The sequence below is a fragment of the Oratosquilla oratoria genome, chromosome 2, assembly GCF_046742065.1.
Source record: "Oratosquilla oratoria isolate Oo_2021 chromosome 2, ASM4674206v1, whole genome shotgun sequence".
NCBI lineage: Eukaryota > Metazoa > Arthropoda > Malacostraca > Stomatopoda > Squillidae > Oratosquilla > Oratosquilla oratoria.
In genome coordinates, this window is record NC_134778.1 from 61547465 (window position 1) to 61574696 (window position 27232).

At 39.0% G+C, this 27232-nt stretch overlaps 1 protein-coding gene across 4 annotated transcripts; it reads left to right on the top strand.

The window, feature by feature from the left end:
• The first annotated feature begins 539 nt into the window (after window positions 1-539).
• On the top strand, window positions 540-27223 carry mldr (mitochondrial ribonuclease P catalytic subunit). 4 transcript variants are annotated; one of them, XM_076209579.1, is made up of 8 exons: window positions 540-646; window positions 10417-11431; window positions 11552-11624; window positions 11837-12013; window positions 15317-15456; window positions 15732-15800; window positions 18223-18343; window positions 26670-27223. In XM_076209579.1, exons 2-8 carry the CDS (start codon window positions 10446-10448, stop codon window positions 27039-27041), a joined length of 1938 nt encoding a protein of 645 aa, XP_076065694.1. In that variant the 5' UTR covers window positions 540-646; window positions 10417-10445; the 3' UTR covers window positions 27042-27223. The 4 variants fall into 4 exon arrangements, with proteins under 4 accessions (XP_076065694.1, XP_076065685.1, XP_076065678.1 ...); XM_076209570.1 differs by lacking the exon at window positions 540-646 and adding an exon at window positions 847-975; XM_076209563.1 differs by lacking the exon at window positions 540-646 and adding an exon at window positions 1121-1198.
• The last annotated feature ends 9 nt before the right edge of the window (window positions 27224-27232 follow it).

Consider the following 27232-nt stretch of genomic DNA (forward strand, 5'->3'; position numbering starts at 1 on the left):
GATACCTAAATATATAATAAGAGCCAGAAATCTAACCCTTTGTGGATAAGAAACAGAGAAATTGTTGGGGGAGTTTTTTGCAGATAATATAATTTTAAAAACATTCTTTGTATTCTTTCTGTCCTTATATTGACTTGCATCATTATAATACTACAAAAGAAAATTATTATCTATTTGTCATCAACTTTGCCTTTATATTTTATTTGTAGTCAGCGAAATATTAAAATTCTTGCCACTGTAGTGCGTATTTGTTTAGTTGTGTACATGCACGCGATATAGCGTTAGAAAATTAAATATTAATTTTGTAAATTATAATATATGAACGTAATATGCGATTTTCTTGGCGGAAATAGAAATAAAAAGTACCTTGCAACAAGTAAATAGACTAATGAACGAAATCGGTAGCATAGGATCGGGACGCCATCTTGTCGTTTGTCAAGTGTCTGACTGGTCTAGTTGAGGCCTGGAATACGCCCTCGGTACTTCCGCCAGTACCTCGCGAGGCATATATTCTTGATGGAATGTTATGGAGCTGAAATCCATGCATTCCTTCAAGCCAAGGAAACCTATATACCCCGCAATCAGAAAGAGTGCCAACATCTGTGACGACGGCGACGACGACGATCCGGATGACCTTAAATTACAGGTACCGATTTACTAAATACGTTAGGTTAGGTTAGGTTAGGTTAGGTTAGACGAATTTATCATCCTTTCATTTCTTCGACGTCGGCATCTATCATAACAAGCATGGCGTACCATTCGTCCGGCGCGACTTCGTTACTTACGAAATCTGTTTTAGCAACTTTTTTGGTTTTTATTTCCGCCAAGAAAATTGCACATTACGTTGATACATTATAATTTACAAAATTGATATTTAATTTTCTAACGCTATATTGCGTCCATGTACACAACTGAACATTTAACCTTTTGTGTGGCCAGACGTCTAGAAATATGACATAATATCAGTTCTTTCAAGTAAGTTTTGATAATTTGTTTTAGTTAAAAAAGAAGCTTCTTGAAATGTGTATCTCATAGACATATGAGTTGCTTGACAAGTTGTTTGTTCTTCATATTAGTTTAAAAACGATCTTGCACTATCTATCATTTGGTAAAACAGGGTTACTGCAGCAGATTGCCGTAAGATTGTAAATAAACAAACTTTGTAAATGTAGCCGACGGTTCTTAAATATAAGCCAGCGTAATTATTGTTATATTTGTGTGCGGTTATACTAGTATATGTAAAGACCCACCAAAGCATATTGATGGTTCAATTAATTCCATTTAGATATTTCAAAATATAGATGAATATTACCGAAGGTGATAGTTACCTAGCCTAGCCTAAAATCATAAAATGTAAGTGGCAGTGGGCGAATAGTTCAATACTAATAATAGGGGTTTGATTTGATATGATTTGATTTGATTCGGATTCAATCATATATACAATAAAATACAATACATGTAAGACTCATATTATTCATAGTAAATACAATTGTATTTCATAGTCGTACAGGGAGAAAGCCATAAGTGCATACATGTATACTCATACATGATACTCAGATACTGTAAGTGTGTCTGCAGGGAATTGTCAAGAAGGAAAATTGGGTAAAATTTTACTTTCGACCACTGTAGGAATATAGCAATACAAAATGAAATAGTCATTTTGTAAATTAAAATGTATGAACGTAATATGCAATTTTGTGTGCGGAAATGAAAATAAAAAAAGTTGCTAAAACAGATTTCTTAAGTAACGAAGTCGTGTACTACGAATGATACGCCATGATTGTTGTGGTAGATTCCGACGTCGGAGAAATGAAAGGACGATAAATTTGTCTAAACTAAAGTAAACTAACCTAACCTAACTTAACCTAACCGGTAAAATTTTACTTTCGACCATTGGAGGAATATAGCCATACAAAAGCTGAGAGAGTGGTTGAAAAGCCCGCCAACGTCTCTCACGACGATGACGACGAGGACCAGCCGGATGATATCTAATTTGCAGGTAATGATTTATTAAACACAGGGTAGGTTAGTTTAGTTTAGACAAATTTATCGTCCTTTCATTTTCTGACGTCGGCATCTACCTTAACAAACATGGCGTACCATTCGTCGTACACGACTTCGTTACTTAAGAAATCTGTTTTAGCAACTTTTTTATTTTCATTTCCGCACACAAAATTGCATATTTCGTTCATACATCTTAATTTACAAAATTACTATTTAATTTTGTATTGCTATATTCCTACAATGGTCGAAAGTAAAATTTTACCGAAAATTGTCATAATCATAAGGCAGTATTTCTCAACCAGGGTTCCCCGGAACCCTAATGTTCCGCAAAAGGTCCCTAAGGGATCTGCGAGAACAAATGAGATAAGCAAATACACTTTTGAGTTTTTATCTAATTTTAAATATGTAACATAAACAAGCATGACATACTCTTAGTTATTGTAATAATGTAATATAGACATCATCCTATCTAACCCATTATGATGAAAATAAAATGAGGAAGATATGGTAAATGTGTTCTTTTTGTATGCAAGGGTTCCTTGAGACATGCAATTTATTTTAAAGGTTCCAAAAGGGTTAAAAGGTTGAGAAATGCTGTCATACAGTATGATACATTGTTTTACTTACTCTGTATAATTTTGTCCATCTAAGGACATAGCTGACGTGGGTGTCCATGGTTTGCAGGCATCTCCACGTTTCCTAAGTCTGCTGTAATGATTGGAGTGTGTTAGTCATATGTCTGATGTATTTTGGAATAGGGGGCTGGTCAGGCACTGTTTGTACCCACTTGTCCAGCTGTTTTTGAAGCAATCTGGTGTGATGACAGTCAGGCTTCTTATCTTTACTGGGACAGAATTAAAGAGGCACGTCCTTGTAAATGTGAAGCTGCAGTTGATTATGATCTTAACTCTCTGAGACAAGCCTTCTGCTCTTTAGATGTGGCATAGTCAGCCCTGTCACGGGTGATTGTTGACTTATAAGCTGATATTTTCCTCACACATATACTTGTTTTATATGTTGGAAGTTCTGGTAGAATCACCACAGCCAACTTGATAGTCCACTGCCTCCACACATTTTTTTAATGTGTATACTGCAAATAGCTAAATAGGTAAATTTTCAGTAGTGCACACTTATGTAATATAGCATTAGAAAATTATATATTAATTTTGTAAATTATAATACATCAGTGTAATATATGTTTTCTCAGCAGAAATCAGTAACAAAAAATGTTGCTAAAAGTGATACACAAATGAACGGAGATGTGTAGGTTGTTTGAGACACCATGTTTGTTTTGATAGATGCAGAGGTTGAAGAAATTAAAGTATGATAAATTCATCTATTCTAAGCTAACCTACCTAACCTAATCTAACCTAAACTACCTAATCTAACCTGAACTTAGTAATGTGATACCTGTAATTCTAGAGGTAAGCAGGGTTGTCATTGTCTTTGACCTCCAAATCCATCATAAAAAAAGATGGTGTCTCAAGGAGTTGCCACAGTTCCTTTCATTTATGTACCAGTCTTAGCAACTTTTTCTGTTATTGATATGATATGTTATGTGAAGGTGGAGGTAGAATGTAGATTGAGAGAAGCGAGTAAATGCCTTGGTGGTTTAAAAAGTGTAATGAGGAATAGGAATCTGGGAATGGATGCTAAGAGGAGACTGTATGAAGGAGTGATTGTGCCAACAGCACTGTATGGAGCAGAAACATGGAACATGAGAGGAAGAGAGAAGGAACTTGAATGTGTTTGAGATGAAATGTCTGAGAAGTATGATGGGGGTTACTAGGCTGGATAGAGTGAGAAATGAGGAAGTGAGGAGGAGAACAGGGGTGGAAAGGGAGCTGGGAGATAGGGTGGATGAAAGAGTATTAGGATGGTTTGGACACATGGAAAGAATGAGTGAAGAAAGACTAGTAAAGGAGGTATGGAAGGCAGATGTGGAGGGAGTGAACATGAGGGGACGTCCTAGGATGAGATGGATGGATGGGGTGAAGGGGGCTTTGGGGAAGAGGGGAATGTCAGTTGAGGAAGGACGGGAGAGGACAGAAGACAGGGGTGAATGGAGAATGGTTGTATATGGAAAATGTTGTGATGCATGAGGTGGATTGGGGTGAGGTAGTGTGTGTGAGCAAAAATTTTTGACGCAGCCCGAAGGGATTTCTCCCCGTCCTCTCCTTTATATGGGGGGACGGAGAGGGGGGGTCACTGATTTAATGAAGCGGCCTTGCTGTGGATGTGCTGTGTCCTGCGACACTGCTTCTGACCCAGGGCAGTGGACAGGGTGCAGGGATGACCCGTCATCTAGGAGGTGCTAAGATGGGAGGGAGGGTGGAGGGGTGTGGAGTGTTTTCGGGGATGAAATGGGTGGGAATGTTTTTGTGCCTTGTCCTTTTTGACTACCCCCCTGGTAAGGGGGAAAAAAGCCTTGTATGTATGTATGATATGATAAATTCATCTATTCTAAGCTAACCTACCCAACCTAAACTACCTAATCTAACCTGCATTTAGTAATGTGATACCTGCAATTCTAGAGGTAATCAAGGTCGTCATTGTCTTTGACCTCCAAATCCATAAAAAAAAGATGGCGTCTCAAGGAGTCACTACACCTCCTTTCATTTATGACTCACTCTTAGCAACTTTTTCTGTTCTTGATTTCTGCCAAGAAATACATATATCACGTTGATGTTTTATGATTTACAAGATTTTTATTTAATTATCTAATGCTATACTGCATAGATGTGCACTTCTGAAAAAATACCGTCAATCATGCTGTTTCATGCTGCACCCGTGGGCTGTGCAGAATAGGAGGCTCATCTGAAATATTTTCCAGAAAATTATTGAGTCTCCTGTTGAATGCTTCTGTGCTGCATTTTGTTGTGGCCATTATTTCTTTTGGTAGACAGTTTAACAGCCTGGAACCCAAAGTTATTGAAGTGTTTTGCCTTAATTGTTTTTAGTCATTGTGAAACAGAAGTAAGATTTTTTTTTTTTTTTTTTTTTTCATGTTCTACCAAACCTGTGATGGTCTGGCTCTTGATGGCATCTTCTTAATGTGGAGATGGATAGGGTACCATTCCTTTCATCAGGATCTTCCAGATATATATGATGTAGTGCTCTTGTCTTCTTTGTAGGGAGAGGGTGGTGGATGGAAGGGTGGTAGGTAGGGCTTTAATGGACTATATAGTGGTAACCAGGAAAAGAGTAGGAAGAGATTTTTGATGTACATGTTCTTAGGGGAGAGACTGGGGGAATATCAGATTATTATTTTATTTTTTATGGAAGGTAAGTTGAGAGTGGAGGTTAGATGAAGAAAGAGGAAAAAGGTGGAAGGTAGGGAGGTGCTTAGAGTAAACTGCTTAAATAAGAAAGAAAAGGAGAAAGAGTACAAAAAAAAAGCTGAGAGAAGAGTGGGAGTGAAGGATAGAGTACAACTAGGAATGGGGATGTTTTAAGGAGGGAGTCACAAGGTGTGCAAAGATTGTGTGTGGAACAAGGAGGACTGGAGGAAATCGAAGGAAGGGTAGCGAGTGGTGGGATGATGAAGCAAGGAAGATTGAAGAAGAGAAGAAATGAACATTCACAGATTGCTTACAAAATAGTACAAGAGAATTATATGAGAGGTACAAAGAAGAGAGAAGAGAAGAAAAGCATAAGATAAAGGAGGCAAAGAGGAGAGCAGATGTGAAATGGGGTAAGAGTATGGCAGAAAATTTTGAAAGTAATAAAAAGATGTTTTGGAAAGAAATTAAAAGAGGAAGAGGAGGTGAATCAAGTAAAAAAGAAAAGGTAAAAGGTGTAGATGGAGAAATGATAATGGAAGAGATGGCAGTAAGAGGAAGATGGGCAGAGTATTTTAGGGAGTTGTTTAATGTGAAGGAGGATGGGAAGGGAAAGGTAGTTGCAGTGGGAAGCTCTAAGAAAATGAGAGTGATAAGTGAGGAAAATGGAGAAGAAATGAGATGAGGTGAAAATCGTTATTAAAATGATGAGAGTAGGGGTAATTCACCTGGGTTAGATGGGCGCCATGCGGAGTGTCTAAAAAATGGAGGTACAGTGACGGTGGACAGGCTGCTGAGTTGTTGTTGTTGTTTTTTTGTTGTTTTTTTTAATGTTTGTCAAAAAGAGTATAGAGTACCAGAGGAGTGCCTGTATGGTTTCACTTTACAAGGGAAACGATGACAAGTGTGAGTGTAGTAATTTCTGAGGGATCAGTGTTTGAAATGAAATGCTTGTGAAGTATGGTAGGGGTTACTAGGCTGGTTAGAGTAAGAAACATGGTGATGAGAAGGAGAGCAGGGGTGGAAAGGGAGTTGGGAGATAGGGTTGATGAAAGAGTATTGGGATGGTTTGGACACATGGAAAGAATGAATGAAGAAAGATTAGTAAAAGAAATGTAGAAGGCAGAGGTGGAAGGAGTGAATATAAGAGGGTGACCAAGGAAAAGATGGATGGATGGGGTAGGGAAACAGGGGAATGTCTGTTGAAGAAGGAAGGGAGAAGACAGAAGAATGGGGTGAATGGAGAATGATTGTGTGTGGATGGTGCTGTGATGCGTGGAAGGGAGTGGGTCGGGGATGGGGGATGAGGGAGTATGTGTAAATGATATTTTGACACAGCTGAAAGGGATTTCTCTCCATCTTCTCTTTTTCTGCACGAGAGGATGGAGAGTGGGGGTTGCCAATTAAATGAAGTGGCCTTGCTATAGATGTGCTGTGTCTTGCTACATTACTTCTGACCTAGGGCAGTGAGCAAGATGCAGGAATGACCCATTTTTGATAGAGTATCTTCAATAATATCTTCATCTGCAGTATAAATGTTTCTCCTGCAGGGATTTTGTTCTTTCCATACCAGATGAGTTCAAATTTATCACTGTTGAGTGTCATGTTGTTAGTTGATACCCAAGTACATATCTTTATAAACAATGCATTTTATTTGCCATCATATACACACATATAAAAATTCACTGTTTAAAATTGCAAAAATGTCACAATAAAGCACAAGACACTTATTTCCATTGTGGTCCTCTTAAAAAAAAACAAAAAAAATCTAGATATGATTAAACAAGAATTACTATAATTGAACTGGCAGAAATCAATAACAAAAAAAACATTGTCAAAAAGCAGATGGGAGGTGATTTTCTTTTACATTTGTATTGCAGGAATATTACATGCAGGTAGCCTACCTATTGTTGATCCCTGAAGTTATTTTAGATTGGTGGAAGATTCAGATAAAGGGCATTATTTAGATGTGATAATTACATTAATTCAGATAAAAAATGAACTTGCTGTAATGAACTAATTCAGTCAAGACCAAGTTCATTAAAGAAAAATGTTTGTGATCTAGTTTTTTTGTTGTCCCCCTTCTCCAGTTTACAAATTTTCCACTAGGTAGAGTATGCACATATTTTATATATCTTTCATGGCTATCTAATGAAGACAGATTTTTTGTTATTGATTTTTAATAAAAAAAAAAACACACTGCTATCTAGAAGCATGCTCTTTTTAGCAAATTTTTTTCACAATATGGAGAGTTTTTGTGGGACTTTTTAGTTCTGCTATTGGGGGAATTTATTATATCAAGCTCATACTGAACATTCTTTACAAAGGATTACAAAGGCGGAGCATGCCGACAGGAGACCTTTTGATCCATATCTAGGTCGGATGCAAAAAAAAAAAAAAAAAATCATATTAATAATAAAATAATAAATAAAAACTATGATAATGTAAATAACAAATAAAATACATAAATAAATGCATAGGTATAGTTAAATAATAAACAAACAGGTAAATAGTAAATAATAATAAATTGACATATAACTAATAATAAATAAAAATCAGACAGACAAATGATAACAAAACAAAAACAAATAATATAAGATAAATTATAATCATTACAGCATCTTACTTAGGTATTTATCTAAATGATTCTTAAAGCTTTGAACTGAACTACATTGCACTACCTGTGCAGGAAGTTTATTCCATTCATTAACTACACGGTTGGCAAAGTTGTTTCTACCTACTTCCAAATTGAATCTATTTCTGGACAGTTTGAGACCATTGTTTCTTGTCTGATTCTCATTCAATGTAAAAATTTGGTCACTTTTGATGTTGTCAATTCCCTTTAGAATTTTAAAGACCTGTATCAAGTCACCTCTGAGTCTACGCTTTTTTAGGGAAAACAGATTCATATGTTTTAGTCGATTTTCGTATGATTTATTTTTGATATTTGGAATCAGTTTTGTGGCTCGCCGTTGTACTCTTTCCAATCTGTCAATGTCTTTAATGAGATTCGGTGACCATACGGAAACAGCATATTCCAAATGTGGACGAACTAACGATTTATATAGCTTGTTAATGAGTGATGGACTTTTGAAATCAAAAGATCGCACAATCAGTCCTAGAATCTTATTTGCTTTCTCAGAGGCTGAAATACACTGCTTGGATGATTTGAGGTCGTTACTGATAATTGCACCGAGATCTTTTTCACTATCCACTTTTGTTAACGAATTTCCAAATAACTTGTAATCGTACTTACTGTTATTTTTACCTATGTGCATTACCTTGCATTTACTTGTGTTAAATTTCATTAGCCACTTTTCAGACCATTGCTGTAATTTATCCAAATCTTCTTGAATATCTAATTGGTTTGAGTGATCATTTGCCACTCCGCACAGTTTTGTATCATCAGCAAATTTGGAAACAGTAGATTTTAGTCCATGGTCTATATCATTTATATATACTATGAATAGAAGTGGCCCAAGAACGGAACCCTGAGGAACTCCACTTGCAACACTTTTCCATCCAGAAGTTTGTCCATTTAAAACAACTCTCTGTTTTCGATCATTCAACCAATTACTAGTCCAACCTAATAGGCTACCACTTATTCCATGCAAAGCTAATTTAGTAAGTAGTCTTTTGTGTGGGACGGTATCAAAAGCTTTTGCAAAGTCTAGATATACTAAATCTATATTGTTTCTTTTGTCATAATTCGAGATAACTGCGTTGTAGAATTCGAGTAAGTTAGTCACGCAAGAACGTTTCCGTCTGAAACCATGCTGGCTATCATTTATCAAACGGTTACTTTCTAAATGATGTTCGATAGCATCTCTGATGATAGTTTCCATTATTTTTCCTACGATTGAAGTCAAACTTATAGGCCTATAGTTATTTGGTTTCTTTTTGTCACCTTTTTTGAATATGGGAGTAACGTTAGCTAGCTTCCATTCTCTTGGGACATCTCCGGATATGATGGATTTCTTGAAAATAATTTCTAATGGAACAACAATCTCATTTTTCATTTCCTTTAAGATTCTTGGATGTCAACCGTCAGGCCCTGGTGTGTTATTAACTTTGAGTTTGTCTATACACTTTTTAATTTTTTCTTTTGTTATATTTACCGTACCGAGTAAGTTTACCCTAGACTTTTCACAGGTTTCAGTTTGGAATTCACCTTGAGGTGTTTCGTTTACGAATACCGAGCTAAGATAATTGTTTAAGATATTAAACATTCATTATTTTTAATATTCAAGTTGACCGTCAGCAGATAATAGTGGACCAAAGTGATACCGAACAACCTTTTTATCTCTAATGTAACTATAGAATTCTTTGGGAGTCTCTTTGGATTTCTCAGCGATGATCATTTAGTAATTTAGTTTTATTTTTATTATTTTATTTTTTAAATATATCTGTATTTATACATAACTTTCATAGTCATTAGATACACCCGAGCACTTATATTTCTTATAAGCCTGTCTCTTTTTAGCAATACTTTTTTCAGTTTCTTTGTCGAGCCACTTTGGGCGAGCCTGATTTGGGGGACGTCTGTCCTTAAAAGGAATGTAAGTTTGAATCATCTTAGTGAGCGTATTTTGAAATATTTCCCACATCTGATCTACAGGTCTTTCGTTTAATTTTGCCTCCCAATCTGTAAGCTGAAGCTCCTGACGTAGTTTTATGAACTGAGCTTTACTGAAATCGGGTATTTTAGAAACACAAGTATCTATTCTAAAATTGTTTAGGAGTTTGAATCTAACTAGGTTGTGATCGCTATTTGCAACAGATTCACCGACTTCTACATCAGTTACCATGCTTTCGCGGCTAGTGATCAAAAGATCGAGTAAGTTTCCATACCTTGTGGGCTCTTTTACATGCTGAATTAAGTAATTGTCACCAAGAAAATCAAACAAGCGACTCGTACACTGAGAAATGACCTCCTCTCGTCATCCAGTACTGTATTTACAGTTTCTTACTGGTAACTCTCCTTAGTTGCTTCCTCTCTCTTCCTGTCACTATTTCTCCAAAAACCCGATTATTTTCTGAAAGAAGGATGTGCACTAGTAACAGCTTTAATGTAATAAAAAAAAGTAACAAGTTTATTAACAGAAATAACTAACTTTTTTTTATCTTTCAGGAAACTTTATTCAGGTTGAAGAAGCCACCATGAATACGTACAGGATGGCTGCATCAGGACTGCATCTGTTGCAGATATCTGAAGCTGTTGTTTCACACAAATGCAAGACCTTCTGTAGCACACATTTCTTGAAGTCTTGTTATCAAAAATTTCTCCCACCAGTTAGAAACCAATTTTTATTTGCTGGTAAAATGAATTTTTCAAATGCTTCACAAAATATGCTTACATCCAAATCACATAACACAGAGCCTTGCATGGATGATGAAGAATCAGAAATCAATGAACTTAGTGATGTTAACCTGGACTTCAACAAGATGCATAAGCCTAATACCCAAGAATGGGAAGAGATAATATCAAGTATGAAAGTGACTAGAAAAGAAGTAAATGCTGAAAATTGTGATGGAATCATAATGAAAAAATGTATGTCTTCTCCACAGAGCTATCTTATGGCATCTTCATATTTAGAATACATTCATGCTATGGGTAGAACACCAAATATGTTAACTTCAGCTTTGTACCTTGAAATTTGTGGAAGATGTGTCAACCAGTGTGGGGAGGAAGAAGTCCTTCGCACTTATGAAAACTTCATAAAACGCTTTAGTTTACTCGATGTTAACTGTAGTGAAATTGTTGCCATTGCTCTCTGTTCAACAAGTAAATGGAAGGAATCTTTCAAGTACTTAAAAGTGATCCAAGCTCTGTGTAGCATCAGTGTACGGTTATATAGTGCCATCATTGCAGCAGCATTTAGATGTGGTGAGTGGGACATAGCTTGGAAGTACTTTGACATGGCATATCTAGAAAACAGACAGCTCCAGGAATACATATACCTCGACTATTTGTATTTTTGTCAAAAACTTGAAGATAAGGAAGAAAAAGAAAAACTCGTTAAGGTTCTTGTTGAAAAACTAGGCACTTACGAAATACTTCCTAATGAGGAAGTCATTTCCTTACTTTCCAAAGTATGCCAGGAAGATCTTCTGTGGGCCAGCACTACTGTAAGAATAGGAAGAAGGTAAATCTTTAGAAATCATCATACTAAAAATTGACTTTATTGTTCTGTATCATGATTGTGTATCTAGTTAGTGGGTTGTATGTAATCCAGTAAGACTTTTATCATGTAATGATCTTACAGAGGACAATGCCCTGCCTGCAGTGAACAACTCAAATTGTCATCAGTTGATTCAGAAAAATTTTCCGAGTTGAAGGTACAGTACGCATTTTAAGAAAGTTGGAAGTCACTACCCTTTGTACCCAAACAGTATGACAAGTATTCATGTGACACACCATGTATATATTTTCAGTCAACAATCTAACAATGCATATAACTATATCATAAAATTTTCACCCTTAAAGAATTATTTGTCATATATTTTAAGGGTCATTTCTTCCTAAAATTAATGATTAATTATCTTTGCAGGAAATCTTTGCATCTCGTATTTTACATGGTTCTGATATCTTCCGATCAACAAGCCCAAAGGAATGGGCAGCATTTGAAGATTTTGTATTGAAAAATGGACCATTCTCTGCTGTTGTTGATGGCCTTAATGTTTCTTACATAACTGGACAAAAGCCCTCATATGTAAAAGCAAATATTGTAAGTACAGTAAATCTTTTTTTTTGTATCCCATATGTAGTCAGGGTGGAGGGGAGTGGAATATATAGGAAATGGAATGGGTGGGAGTGGTTTCTATGCCTTTTTCTTTTTGGCTACCCTCCGTGTAGGGGGAAAAAGCCTTTGGTATATATATTTATGTGTGTGTGTCTGTATGTTTATATATATATATATATATATATATATATATTATATATATGTATATATATAACATACATACATACATATACCAAGGCTTTTTCCCCCTTTCAAGGGAGGTAGCCAAAAAGGGAAAGGCATAAAAACACTCCCACCCATTTCATCCCTAAATACACTCCACACCCCTCCCACCCTCCCTCTCATCTGAGCACCTCCTGGATGACGGGTCATCCCTGCACCTTGCCCACCGCCCTGGGTCAGAAGCAGTGTCGCAAGACACAGCACATCCACAGCAAGGCCGCTTCATTTAATCGGCGACCCCCCTCTCCGTCCCCCCTTGCATATAAGGAGAGGACGGGGAGAAATCCCTTCAGGCTGCGTCAAAATTTGCTTACACATACTACCTCACCCCCACCCCCCCACCCATTCCTCCTCATGCAATCACAACATCATCCATATACAACCATTCTCCACTCACCTCTGTCTTCCGTCCTCTCCCTTCCTTCCTCAACAGACATTCCCCTCTTCCCCAAAGCCCTTTCACCCCATCCATCCACCTCATCCTAGGACGTCCCCTCATGTTCACTCCCTCCACATCTGCCTTCCATACCTCTTTTACTAGTCTTTCTTCACTCATTCTTTCCATGTGTCCAAACCATCCCAATATTCTTTCATCAACCCTATCTCCCAGCTCCTTTTTCACCCCTGTTCTCCTCCTCACCTCCTCATTTCTCACTCTATCTAGCCTAGTAACCCCCACCATACTTCTCAGACACCTCATCTCAAACACATTCAAACTCCTTCTCTCTTCTTCTCTTATGTTCCACGTTTCTGCCCCATTCAGTGCTGTTGGCACAATCACTCCTTTGTATAGTCTCCTCTTCGCATCCATTCCTAAATGTCTATTCCTCATTACACTCTTTAATCCACCAAGGCATTTACTCGCTTCTCTCAATCTACATTCTACCTCCACCTTCACTCCACCTTTTCCTGCTACACTTGCACCCAAGTATCTAAAACTATCCACTTCCTCCAGTCGCTCTCCCTTAATGTTCACTTCCAGTCTACTGCCACTTTCACCCCTTGTACATCTCATCACCTTACTTTTACCCACATTTATCTTTAGCTTTCTTCTATCACATACTCTCCCAAACTCTGCCACCAGCTTCCTCAATCCCTCCTCCGATGCTGCCACAAGCGCAGTGTCGTCCGCAAACAACAGCTGGCTCACCTCCCACTTTTCTCCATTTTCTTTAACCATCTCCAATCCCTGACCCACTACCCTTGCATTCACCTCTCACACCACCCCATCCATGTATAAGTTGAACAGCCAGGGTGACATAACGCATCCTTGACGAAGTCCCACCTTTACCTCAAACCACTCACTCTCTCCATTTCCAATCCTGACACAAGCTCTACTACTCTCATAAAAACTCTTGACAGCTCCCAAAAGCTTTCCTCCTATCCCATAAATCTGCATAACCTCCCACAGTGCCTTTCTGTCTACCCTATCATAAGCCTTTTCCAGATCCATAAAAGCCCAAAAAACATCCTTCCCCTTTCCTATAGCTTTCTCACATATCTGTCTTACCACAAAGATCTGATCTACACAACCTCTACCTGTCCTAAATCCACACTGTTCCTCACCAATTACTCCTTCTGTTCCTCTCCTAATCCTCTCAATCAAGATCCTCCCATAAGCCTTCCCAACTACACTTAACAAGCTAATCCCTCTGAAACTACTACATTCACACTTGTTCCCTTTTCCCTTGTAAAGAGGAACTATACAGGCACTCCTCCAGTCCTCCGGTACTCTACCCTCTCTCCAGCAAACATTAAATAACCTCACCAACCAGTCCACCATCACTGTACCTCCCTTTTTCAGACATTCTGCATGGCATCCATCCAGACCAGGTGCCTTACCTGCTTTCATCATCTTAACAACTGCCTTCACCTCATCCTTCCTTATTTCTCCTCCATTCTCCTCACTCATCACTCTCATTTTCTTTGCATTTCCCACTGCAGCTATCTTTCCTTCCCTATCCTCCTTCACATTTAGCAACTCCCTAAAATATTCTGCCCATCTTCCCCTTACTGCCTTCTCTTCCATTATCATCTCTCCATCTGCACCTTTTACCTTTTCTTCTCTACTTGATTCGCCTCCTCTTCCTCTCCTAATTTCTTTCCAAAACATCTTTCTATTACTTTCAAAATTTTCTGTCATACCTTCTGCTTTACTTCTCTTTTCTTTTCTTTGTACCTCTCATATGTCTCCCTCGTCCTATTTTGTAACCAATCTGTGTAAGCTCGCTTCTTCTCTTCTACAACCTTCTTTGTTTCCTCATCCCACCATTCACTACCCTTTATTTTACTTCCTCCTGTCCTTCTTGTTCCACACACCATCCTTGCACACTTTATGACTCCCTCCTTGAACCATCCCCATTCGTCCTCCACACCCATCTCTACTCCATCCTTTACTCCCTCCCACTCCTCCTTCAGCTTCTTTCCGTACTCCTTCTCCTTTTCCTTTTCATTCAAGGAGTTCACTCTAAGAACCTCCCTACCTTTTGTCCCTTTCCTCTTTCTCCATCTATCCTCCACTCTCAATTTACCTTCCACCAAAAAATGATCTGATATTCTCCCACCCTCTCCCCTTAGCACATGTACATCCTTAACTCTTCCTATCATAATCCGATTTACCACTACATAATCTCCCATGTGTACTTATGCTTGACTTTCTTCCGAAACACTGTATTTGCTATCATCAACTCTCTAGACACATTTCCACCATCAACTCTCCACTACGATTCTTTCCTGGAACTCCACACTTCCCAACCACTCCATCGATTGGACCATTTCCCACCCTAGCATTAAGGTCTCCCAGTACTATTACATTGACATTTCTTCCTAAACCCTCTATGCACTCATTTAAATATATATGTAAATATATATATATATATATATATGTATATATTTATGTATGTATATATATATTCATATATATGTATATATATACATGTATTACCCACATGTTAATTATTAGTTCCTGTAATAGGACTTTAGTATTTCATTGTACAGATATTTTGAATCTGTCAAGGGATGGCTTGACTTAATTTATCTTTGATTAACTTTCAAAAACCTTACTAGCTGCGTCTGGTGGTGGAAGAGGTAGCAAAACGTCATGGTGGAAAGGTTTTAGTGATTGGCAGAAGTCATATGAACTCATGGTCTCGTCAAGAAATGACAGCTATAAATAGGATAGCACATCTTTACATGCTGGACAACATGTAAGTAATCTAGTGTTAATTCCCTAAAGCCTTTACTTGTTAATAATTACATCTTTGGGGTGAGATACTATGTGACTGAACAAGGAAAGAATTTTATTAGAGCTGATCTGAAAGAAAGTGTTTATGAGTATATCCTTTGGTATTATTTTTCTCTTTTGAATTATGTGACCCATCTTTCCTTCCAAGTCAATTAATCAAATCTGTAGCATTGTAATATGATGTGGAGGCATACACTTTATATATATTTTAAACTGACTTTTGATTTGAATGTTCAGGACCAAAGATGATGGGTTCTTCTTGTATGCAGCACTGCAGTCTAATGTTGGAACAGTCTTTGTGACAAGGTAAGTGCATCTCTCGAGTTCAGTGTGAAGATGGTAATGTTATATTATTTGAACATAGGTCCTTGCCTATTTCTGTTTTACTGAACAGAGATAAATGTCATGGTACCCAGTCTTGATATTTTAATATGATTTTGTTGATACCAAAATATGATAGCTTGCTTTAGATTTATACTTTACATATACATATACCAATGGCTTTTTCCCACTTACAAGGGAGGTAGCCAAAGTCAAAGGCATAAATCCACTCCCACCCATTCCATCCCCACATACTCCATTCCCATTCACCACCCCTCCTTCCCTCTTTTCTTGGCTCTTCCTGGATGACGGGTCATCCCTGCATCTTGCCCACTGCCCTGGGTCAGAAGCAGTGCCACAAAAGACAGCACATCCATAGCAAAACAGGTTCATTAAATAGGCAACCCCCCCTCTCTGTCCCCTCATGCAGAAAAGGAGATGGGGAGAAATCCCTTCAGGCTGTGTCAATTTATGGGAGCGGAGTATATGGGGATGGAATGGGTGGGAGTGGATTTTATGCCTTTATTTTTTTGGCTGCCTCCCTTGTAAGGGGGAAGAAGCCTTTGGTATATCAATGTATGATGCCATGGTTGTTGAATGTGTACGTGGTTGGGGTGGTATGGTTGGTGAATGTGAGGGTAATGGGCAGGAGACTAGAGATAGTTAAAGATAATGGAGAGAAGTGGGAGTCAAGCCAGTTGTTACGTGTGGATGACACTGTACATGCGTCAGGGTCAGAGGAGGGATTAAGGCAGTTAGTGACAGAGTTTGGGAATGTATGGGACAGGAAAAAGTTGAAGGTAAATGTGGGTAAAAGTAAGGTGATGAGATGTACAAAAGGAGAGGATAGCAGAGAGTTGGAAGTAAGTCTTAAAAGAGAGAGGCTGGAGGAAGTGGATAATTTTAAGTATTTAGGGTGGCATGTGGCAGGAAAGGGAGGAGTAGGGGTAGAGGTAAATTGTAGACTGAGAGAAGCAAGTAAATACCTTGGGGGATTAAAAAGTTTAATGAGAAAAAGACATCAGGGAATGAATGCATAAAGAATATGAAAGGATGATTGTGCCAACAACAGTGTATGGGGCGGAGACTTGGAGTTTGAGAGAGGCATAGAGGAGAAATTTAGATGTGTTTGAGATGAAGTGTGAGAAGTAGGGTAGGTGTTACAAGGTTGGATTGAGTGAGAAATAAGGAGGTGAGGAGGAGAGTGGGGGTGGCAAAGGAGATGGCAGATAGGGCTGATGAAAGAGTGTTGGGATGGTTTGGACACATGGGAAGAATGAGTGAAGAAAGATAAGTAAAAGAGGTGTGGAAAGCAGAAGGGGATGGAGCAAACATGAGGGGACATCCATGGATGGATGGATGGAGTGAAAGGGGCTTTGAACAAGAGGGGAATGATTGTTGAACAAGGAAGGGAGAAGGCAGGGGATAGGGATGAGTGGAGAAAAGCTGTGTATGGATGATTCTTTGACCTATCCTGAAGGAACAGGGAATGGTTGCTGATTAAGTGAAGTGGCTTTGCTGTGGATGTACTGTCTTTCTGCATTGCTTCTGACCCAGGCAATGGGCAGGAGACAGGGATGACCCTTCATCCAAGAGGAGCTAAGAAGAAATGGGAACAAGGGTGGTGGAATGAGTGCTTGTCTTTGACTTGCCTACCTCCCTTATAAGAAGCTTGCTAACTGAACGGGTTAGGTTGTCATTACTTGCTACGAAGGTCAAGGTGATGGTGGTTTGAATCCTGCCACTGGCAAAGTTGAACCAAGGGCTTGGTTCATTATATTCCACACTACAAAGTCCTCTGTAAGGGGCACCATCCTAGCCTCCTGATAGGGGGGAGTTTGTGACATCAAACAATATCACATCACCTCCTTTATAATGGGGAAGAAGCAGCCCTTGGTATCTAGGTAGATTTATGTATGACCCAAGTAGTGTGATGGGGAACAGCAGGTCTGCCTTTCATAAGATGGATAGATGGGATAGGTAGTTGGATGGATTTTATTTTGGGTCTTGCTACAAAAAATTCTAAGTTATTGTGCCTTAATGTGTACGAGGCTAATGGAGATAATTTACTGTATATCTTCTGGGGGTTGCTGAGTAAGTGAAGTGGTTTTACTGTGGATGTACTGTGTCTTGCTGCATTGCATTTGACCCAGGGCAGTTGGCAGATGCAGGGATGACTCATCATCCATAAAGAGCTGAGATGGGAGGGGTAGAAAGGGGTGGTGGAGGGGAGTGAAATGTGTTGGAATAGGTATGTGCCTCTGACTTATCTATCTCCTTTATGAGGAGAAAAAAGCTTTTGGTATATGGGTAGAATAGAATATTTTCTGTTCTTCATGTTCATTTTTTGTAATAACTTCTCCACATTCAAAAGTTTGAATTTACAATTTACTTTGCTCTTTTCCAGTGATTTTCTTCGTGACCATACTTTTCGCCTCCAAGATGTTCATCTCCGTGAAACCTTTCTTAGATGGCAGCGAGCTCACCAGATTCATATTGAATCGACCCCTGCAGGAATCAGATTAATAGTAAGTGGATCCACCATAATTTTTCTTTTCTTTTTGATTTGTTGTTGCTGTTGTTGTTCCCTAGACTGTCTGGCTGAGTAGTTCCATCTCCCTGAGGAATCCCATGGGTGGAATAGGGTTTTCCCCACAAATTCTTTATATGCAGGTTTTCCTCACTATTCGATGGTTTGATATCCGATATTTCGTTTATATGATCCTTTTGAATTGATACCATTCGCTCATTTTTTTATGTAGGTGCTTGATTATAGTCACCAAACCATAAACAAATGCACTGGAATCACAGTGCCATCTACACCCCATTGACCACCCATCAAAACTCGTTCCTGATTTTTATTCAGTTGTCTTTACTCCCTCGGCCCATGTATCAATGTCTGTGTTTTGTGCTACTATTTCACATTTACTGTTGCTTTTACGAGAGTAATACATAATGTAATGGCTTCCAAGCAGCCTGCAACAACTACTACTGGTTAGATTATTTGTCTGTTTGTTTAATATTATTCATGCCAATTTATTATTAGTTGTTGTTGTTGTCGTTCCCTAGACTGTCTGTCCGAGCAGTCCCGTCTCCCAAGGAATGCCACAGCCAAAACTGGGTTTTCCCACAAATCCTTTATAGAGTGTATGTTGTGTTGTTTGCATGCATGATTGTGTATAATGCAGTCTTCCATTATGTGTTGTTATTATTAGTTGTCTGCAATACTGCCATCCAGCCTCCTCTGGTAGCTTAGAAAGGCTGGATGGTGTCCACATCACAGTGTAGCCATGTGGACTCTGTCCATTTTGGGGAGAGAGGATTCAGAGGGATGGATATCAGGGAGTCTGGCATGCAGCAATGTATTGTCTTTCAGTTTGTTGATGGAGCAGTGAGTGATATGATTATGGATATGCTTCTGGAGGCTGGTGTCTGGTGGTTGTGGAGGAAGAGAAGATAGTATTTGTATGTAATATATGTATTTGGATGTTGATGCTTCTTGGTGTACTGTGTAGTGCAGTGGGGTATGCTGTGTTTGTGGAGGCTGCAGCAAGTGATTGTGTGCTTCTCATGTCAAGTTTATCCTTGACTTTGAGAACTTTTGCTTCATGGTGTAAATGGTCTGTAGATGTTTTTATTTGTGCAACCTGAAGGGTGTTGTGGTGTGTCTTAGTGAGATTAGAGGCCCATGCAGGGGTTGCATAATTCATCAGTGAGCATATACATTGTTTGTATTATGTAGTATTAGATCCTTTGTTTCGTCCAAATGCTGTTCCTGTAATTGATTTGAGCGTATTAACCTCTTCCATACGGTGCCGCCTACGTAGGCAGCATGAGGAGCAAGTGGATGCATGAGGCTGCCATATCGGCGTCTTGATTATATTTATTGTAGTTGCCCCTGCGTAATGACATACTCTCTAAACTGTCTTCATCACATTTTCTGTGGTTATCAAAATTCACGGGTGAAAGAGAGAACGATCAATAAAAGCGGTGACTATTTTTGATGATGCGAGTATTATGACGCAACATCGTACATCTGGCAGCCCGCGAGATTTTGGCCTGGAGTGAAGTGGTTAAGTCTAGGTTTGCATTTAGTTCTTATGTTTGTGATGTGTTGTTTGAATGACATGGATGTGTCATATGTTATGCCGAAAATCATTGGTGTATGTATGTGTGGTATGAGAATGTTGTTGATATAGAGGTGTGGTATGTATTTGTGTTCTGCCGTTCAGTTGGTGAAAAGTGTGGCTGTAGATTTGGTTGAGGCTGTTTTCAGTCTATTTGTAGTTAACTAGATACTGAGTGTATTGAGGTAAGGTTGTGGTATTCCTGCAGCTTTGTCTGAGTTACAATTTGTGCATGTAATTGTTATTTCATCTGCACAAGAAGAGATTTGTATTTCTGAGGTGTTTGGGGTATGGTCATGTCTTCATCACGGGACGACCACCCTACAACCCCAAGAGTTGGGGGCCAGTCAGTCACAATGTACCTCTGCCACCAGCTCTCATGCAGGAGGCACTGATCCCTGATAGCAGATTTGGTTACATGGGCGAGCACCACAACCCTTTTTACAACAAAGATTTGTAAATGTTTTCCATGGTTTTAAAATTTTCTTTTATTCTTTTTGTTGAGTGTTGAGTGTTTCTGTAATGTATTTTCAGGATATGCATTGTGTTCTTAGAGCTTCAGAATTCAGATGAAATCATGTTAATCCCTTCAGTATGAGTCAATTTTTCACGTGCAGCTATCAGATGCTTGAGGTACAAGATGCATCACTATACTTACAATATAAGATATAAAATCACTGCTGATTTACTCATTTTCTGTCACTCTGAGTAATGATATATACATATACCAAGGGCTTTTTCCCCCTTACAAGAGAGGTAGCCAAAGTCAAAGGCATAAATCCTCTACCACCCATTTCATTTCCACTCCCATTCACCATCCCTCCCTCCCTCTTTTCTTGGCTCCTCCTGGATGATAGGTCATCGCTACATCTTGCCCACTACCCTGGGTCAGAAGCAATGCAGCAAGATACAGCACATCCACAGCAAGGCTGCTTCATTTAATCGGTAACCCCCTTTCTGTTCCCTCGTGCAGAAAAAGAGAAGATGGGCTGCATCAAAATATCTTTCACATCTACTCCCACATGCCACATCTATTCCCTTCCATGCATCACAGCATCATCCATACACAACCATTCTCAATTCACCCCTATCTTCTGTCTTCTCCAGTCCTTCCTCAACAGGCACTCCCCTCTTTCCCAATGCCCCTTTTACCTCATCCATCCATCTCATCCTTGGTTGCTCCCTCATGTTCAGTGTTCTCTCTGATTTTTTGCTGTGAGTGTGCACAGATATTTGCTTGTGTACAAACTTTGCCTTCTCTGAAAAGTAAGTGTGGCACACCTATGTGAGTCACCATCGTATCAGTTAACCAAATATGCATAATTTGTAAGTTTGTATTATATATTACCTCCACCAAACAGTGGTGGAAATCATTTATAAACATTTTCAAATGATTTCTACACTCCAGCCAGGTGGCAAAGTCATTTCGTTCACAATTGACGCACTAGAGTTAGAAGAGGAGAAAAAAAAACAAAGCAATTATTGGTTTGACGGTTGGCAAGTTACCATATTTTTAGAGAATTTAGAAGTTGATATTTAGTTGGAACTTCTTTATTGAATGGATTTTAATATCATTCGAAAACCATGTGTGTGCACATTTTTCTTTATGTGCGTGTGTACATGCACACAGCTTAGAAGGAATGTCACTCATGTTCACTCCCTCCAGCTCTGCCTTCCACACCTCTTTTACTAATCCATCTTCACTCATTCTTTCTGTGTCCAAACTCCCAACACTCCTTCATCAACCTTATCTCCCAACTCCCCTTCCATCCCTGCTCTCCTCCCCCCTCTCCACCTCTCACTCCATCCAGCCCAGCAACCCCCACCACACTTCTCAGGCATTTCATCTCAATAATAAACATGAAAAATGCAGTCAAGCCAGTTCACAGAATTCAGGGGTCACTCAGGTACAACTGGTGATAATGATGATATGGTTTAATGTCACACACTCCTCCCATCAGAAGGCTAGGATGGTGCCCCTTACAGAAGACTTTGTAGCATGGAATTTAATGAGCCATGCCCTTGGTTCAACTTCGCCAGTGGTAGGATTCAAACCGCCATCCCCTCAACCTTTGCCACAAGTAACGACGCCCTAACCCACAACAACTACAGTACAAAATAGATATAATTTGGACGCTAATGCCAGCATCCTTGTATATCCACTCGTGCCTCATGATGCCTACATAGGCTTCATGGTATGGAAGAGGTGAAAGTAAATGAAGACCAGTTTTGCATGGGAGACTGTCAATGAAGGAAGAGGTGTTTGTTGATATGTGGAATGAGCATTTTGAAGAACTTAAATGTGAATGAGGATAGAGAAGTTGAATTGTTGATTCGGGGAGAGATGTAATGAAAACTGATTAGAGCTGAATCAATACAAAATGGTGAAGAAATGGGGAAGGTAGAAGCAAGTTGAAAAGCATTGGGACTGGATGATGTTAGGGTGAAGATTATTCAAAAAGTGGCAAGGCAGTGAGGGAGTGGTTATTAGTTGTTTTTATTTGTGATCTGCTTGCGATGTCAGTGAAACAGGACACCAGGGCAATAGAGGTATCTGTTGATCCACACAGGTTCTTGTCAAAGGTTTTCTGTGACATATATTTTGTATTTACATAATTGTGATATATTGTAATAAACAATGCCCATACAAAAACATATACACTTTCAAATCACAAAACAAGCACACCAAATACTATACTTCATGAAACTCCCCCAGTCAAGAAATTATTCCCAAAACAAATAAAAACTACACCGGTTCACCTACATTAAGGTTATCATGCATTAAATAAGGGGTCAATACAGAATTGGCCTGGCAATAGATTCCAGTTGCCCCTGATGTAACCAATACATGGAAGACAGAGCACCATATTCTAGATTATCCTGCACTCACCCAATGCAGATAAGAACACAAAATCTCTTCTACGAGTGATTTACTGGCTGAATAAGTGGCCATGATTATTACCTTGGAGTTGCAAAGGAGACCTGGATTTTTTTTTTTCTTTTTTTTCCCCTATGTCTTAGCTTTAAATTTTCTTTTGATTTTAGGTTGAAATATGTCTTCTTTTAGAGGTCCTCCACTCCAGATATGTTATGTTTGTGCCTGTCTCTTTTTCCTCCTCAAAGTATACCATCCATGTATCATTTACACAGTACATTTTGGCCATTGTACTGGGTGAAGACCTTTAAGTTAGCAGTGCCTCCCTGTTTCCTCCTTTAAAGACAATCGGCCCTTGATTTGACAGACCCCATTTGACATATTTTGGAGGCAACAAACAAAATCATGCAACTCAAAATAGATTTCAAAGTCCCCATTATACAATCAAGGTGTATTAAGAACCCATGTTCACAAACCTTGGTAAATCTGGTGTTAAATTACAGTAAATATGTTGAGTTTGTTATATTTATTGAACCAATGTTACCCCCTTTTGTTCATTAAATGAAGAGATGTGTGAACACACATTTACCTCGATGAACTAAACTATGGCTGACACAAAACATAAAGTATTTCCCCCAGATCCTCATTGATGATGCTTACCGCAAAAATCAATTTAAATGGTCATCCTTTTCTTCACCCTCCACATTAAAGACCTCACAGTGAAGGCAAATAAGAAACTAAAAATACACAGAACAGTGGCAGGTGCATGATTTAGAGAACAGACTTATCACTATATATGAACAAAGCCATGAAAGAGCTCAAATGAGAGGGAAGCAGTGGATGGTGGATGAGAGTTTAATGGGTGGGACTGGATGAATGCCGTAGCTACCTACCTGTTCAGTAGGTAAGAAAACAGACAACCTATTAACATCACCAAAGTACTACAAATAATAACTAGTTGCACTAAAACAACAAACACATCTACATTCAGAAACCACAGTCATTCCCAAAGAGCATAGCATAAGAATGATAGGTACAGATTTCTATGCCAAACCCAAGAACCCTGACACCCTTCATACTGTATCACACAAACACAGCCCACTAAATGTAACATAAAAACAACCTCAGCAGTATTCTCAGACATGTACAGTACATTAACCTGCCCTAAATGCACTGCACTACATCCATACAAAAACACATACACACTCAGGTCACAAAACAAGCCTTTCATAATGGATATCCAAATTCTATTCTTCAGACTTTCCCAGAAATCAACCCAATGGAGAAATCACTCACAAAACTTAAAAGAATTGTACTAACATAGGCTACCTACAGTCAGGTGACCACCCTGCATTAAAACAGTACTGACATAGAATCAGCTAGGTAGTGGATTATAGTTCCATGAGATGCACAGATGCACCATACAGAAGACACAAAAGACTTCATAGTATGCTGTGCTTCACTCATCACCTCCAGAGAGCAACACAGAATTTCTTTACTGAGTGACTTATGGGCTGAACCAGTGGCTGTGAGCAGCTTCCTGGGGTGGCCATAGGTCTCCTGCAAGAAAGAACCAGGGCAGCAGAGCTATTGATTTGTCTTTACCTCTAATCATATTCACGTGGTTTGTATTGAGGACAGCGAATATATTTTGCAGGTGTATATTAAGAAATAGACATTTGGGATGCTAAGAGGAGATTGTATGAAGGAGTGATTGTGCCGGCAGCACTGTACGAGGCAGAAACATGGAACATAAGAGAGGAGTTTGAATGTGTTTGAGATGAGGTGCATGAGAAGTATGATAAGGGTTACTAAGCTGGATAGAGTGAGAAATAAGGAGGTGAGGAGGAGAATAGGGGTGGAAAGGGAGTTGGGAGATAGGGCTGATGAAAGAATATTAAGATGGTTTAGACATATGGAAAGAATGAGTGAAGAAAGACTAGTGAAAGAGGTGTGAAAGGCAGAAGTGGAAGGAGTGAACATGAGGGGTCAACCTAGGATGAGATGGATGGATGGGTAAAAAGGGCATTGGGAAAAAGGGCGATGTCTGTTGAGGAAGGACGGGTGAAGACAGAAGATAGGGGTGAATGGAGAATGCTTGTGTATGGATGATGCTGTGATGTATGAGGGGTAGTGGGTGGGGGAGTATGTGTGAGAAATAAATTGACGCAGCCCGAAAGGATTTCTCCCCATCTTCTTTCTTGCACGAGGGGACGGAAAGGGGGTTTTGTCTATTTAATGAAGCAGCCTTGTTGTGGATGTGCTGTGTCTTGTATTTTTCGGGACAGGAGCTATGCTCGTAATGACCCGTTTTTGTATCTCGCCACATCCAGTTTATTCTTGAAATTGTGTATAGTTCTGGCATTCACTGTTTCTCTGTTCAGTTTGTTCCAGACATTGATCACTGTGTGGGAAGCTTTTTTTTTTTTTCAGGTCTCTTCTGTAACTGTCTTTCCGTAGTTTCTTTTTGTGTCCTCTTGTTTCTCTTGTGTTCCATTTTAATAGGTCGTCTCTATCGAGAACTTCCATCCCTTTCATAATTCTGAAAATGGTCAACAAATTGCCTCTTTCCCTTCTCTGCTCTAGTGTTGACAGCTGTAATTTCTCCAATCTTTGTTCATATGTCAGATTTGATAGTGTGGGTGCCATTTTTGTTGCTGCTCTTTGGAATTTTTTTTTGTAGGTGTCCACATTGATACAGTATATTCTAATTTTGGTCTTATCAGTGTAAAGATTATTTTCTTAACCATCTCCTCATCCATGTAATCGAAGGCTACTTTCATTGATCTTAATAAGTTGAAAGTCTCTCCAAATAATTTATTTACATGTTTGTCAGGTGTCAAGTCACTAGAGATGATTACTCCTAGGTCTCTCTCTGTGTTTACTTTTCCAATCGTATATTTTCCCGAAACTCTATTTTTACCTCTTCCAAATTCCATTATGCTACATTTCTTGATGTTGAAGTTCATCTTGTGTCTCTGGCTCCTTTTCCATACTTTATCCTGGTCATCTTGCAGCATGGTATATGTATGCATGTATGTTAAATTGATTTGGTTTGATGTCACAAACTCCATGCTATCAGGAGGCTAGGAGAGTGCCCCTTACAGAGAACTTTGTAGTGTGGAATTTAATGAACCATCCCCTTAGTTCAACTTCGCCGGTGGCAGGGTTTGAACTGCCATTCCTATGACTTACTCTGTAAGTAGCAATGGCCTAACCTGCTTGGCTAGTGAGTTTTGAGTATATTAACCACTTCGGTATGATGATGCCTATGTAGGCATCATGAGGCATGAGTGGGTACATAAGGGTGTTGGGATCAGCATCTTGATTATATGTATTTTTTTTTTTCTGTGATTGTAATGATTTTGTGCATGGGGGGGACGGAGAGGGGGGTCGCCGATTTAATGAAGCGGCCTTGCTGTGGATGTGCTGTGTCTTGCGACACTGCTTCTGACCCAGGGCAGTGGACAAGGTGCAGGGATGACCCATCATCCAGGAGGTGCTAAGATAAGAGGGAGGGTGGAGGGGTGTGGAGTGTATTCAGGGATGGAATGGGTGGGAATGATTTTATGCCTTTTCCTTTTTGGCTACCTCCCTTGTAAGGGGGAAAAAGCCTTGGTATATGTATGTATGTATGTAATGATTTACCCCCAGATTCTGTGAACTGGTTTGATCACATTTTCTGTGTTTATTATTACTCAGAGTAAAAGAGAACAAGTAATACAGCAGTGACCTTATATTTTATAATGCGAGTAGTGTGTTGCAAATTACATATGGCAGCCAATGCTGTGCACAAAAATTTGAGTCGTACTGAAGTGGTTAAATACTTTAATTTCTTTTTCTTTTATTCAGGAGCCTCAAGAATTCTGCCAGTGTGCCCAAGAAAGCTCAAACATGCTGCATGTACCATTCAATGATGGAAAGACTGAAGTTACAGTATTCAATCCACCAACCAGTTGGCTGTGTATACAAACCAAGGAAGGAGTTCTTGACTTCGAAAAGGCTCGGCAGAGCCTGGCACAACCAGAACCAAAGGCAGTATACACATTGATTAAACTCGCAAAAGAAAAATATAATACATTCAAAGGACAGAATACAAGTAAATTTAACAAACCTGACAGGCCAATACGTGCCAAAGATAAACCGATTCTGCAAGGTGATAAAAAGAACAGAAAAGGGAAATCTATAAAGAAACTACCCATTGATTATAGAGACTTGCTATAACAGCACTAGAATTTAGAGTGAATTATTAAATTTCTGATAGTCATTTGTTAATAATAATGTACATAATTCCTGATGAAATTATTAGCAGGGGTAATATATGTGACCAGAAATTGTTATTAGTTTTGTCAATTTGTATGACTAAAAGGTTTATTATAATTTTTTTCTAAATATATAACAAGAAATAAGCATTG

Coding starts and splice junctions, on each gene's coding strand:
- mldr (XM_076209555.1), top strand. Junction 12,014..15,316: donor CATATGTAAAAGCAAATATT/GTAAGTACAGTA, acceptor AAACCTTACTAG/CTGCGTCTGGTGGTGGAAGA. Junction 18,344..26,669: donor CTGCAGGAATCAGATTAATA/GTAAGTGGATCC, acceptor TCTTTTATTCAG/GAGCCTCAAGAATTCTGCCA.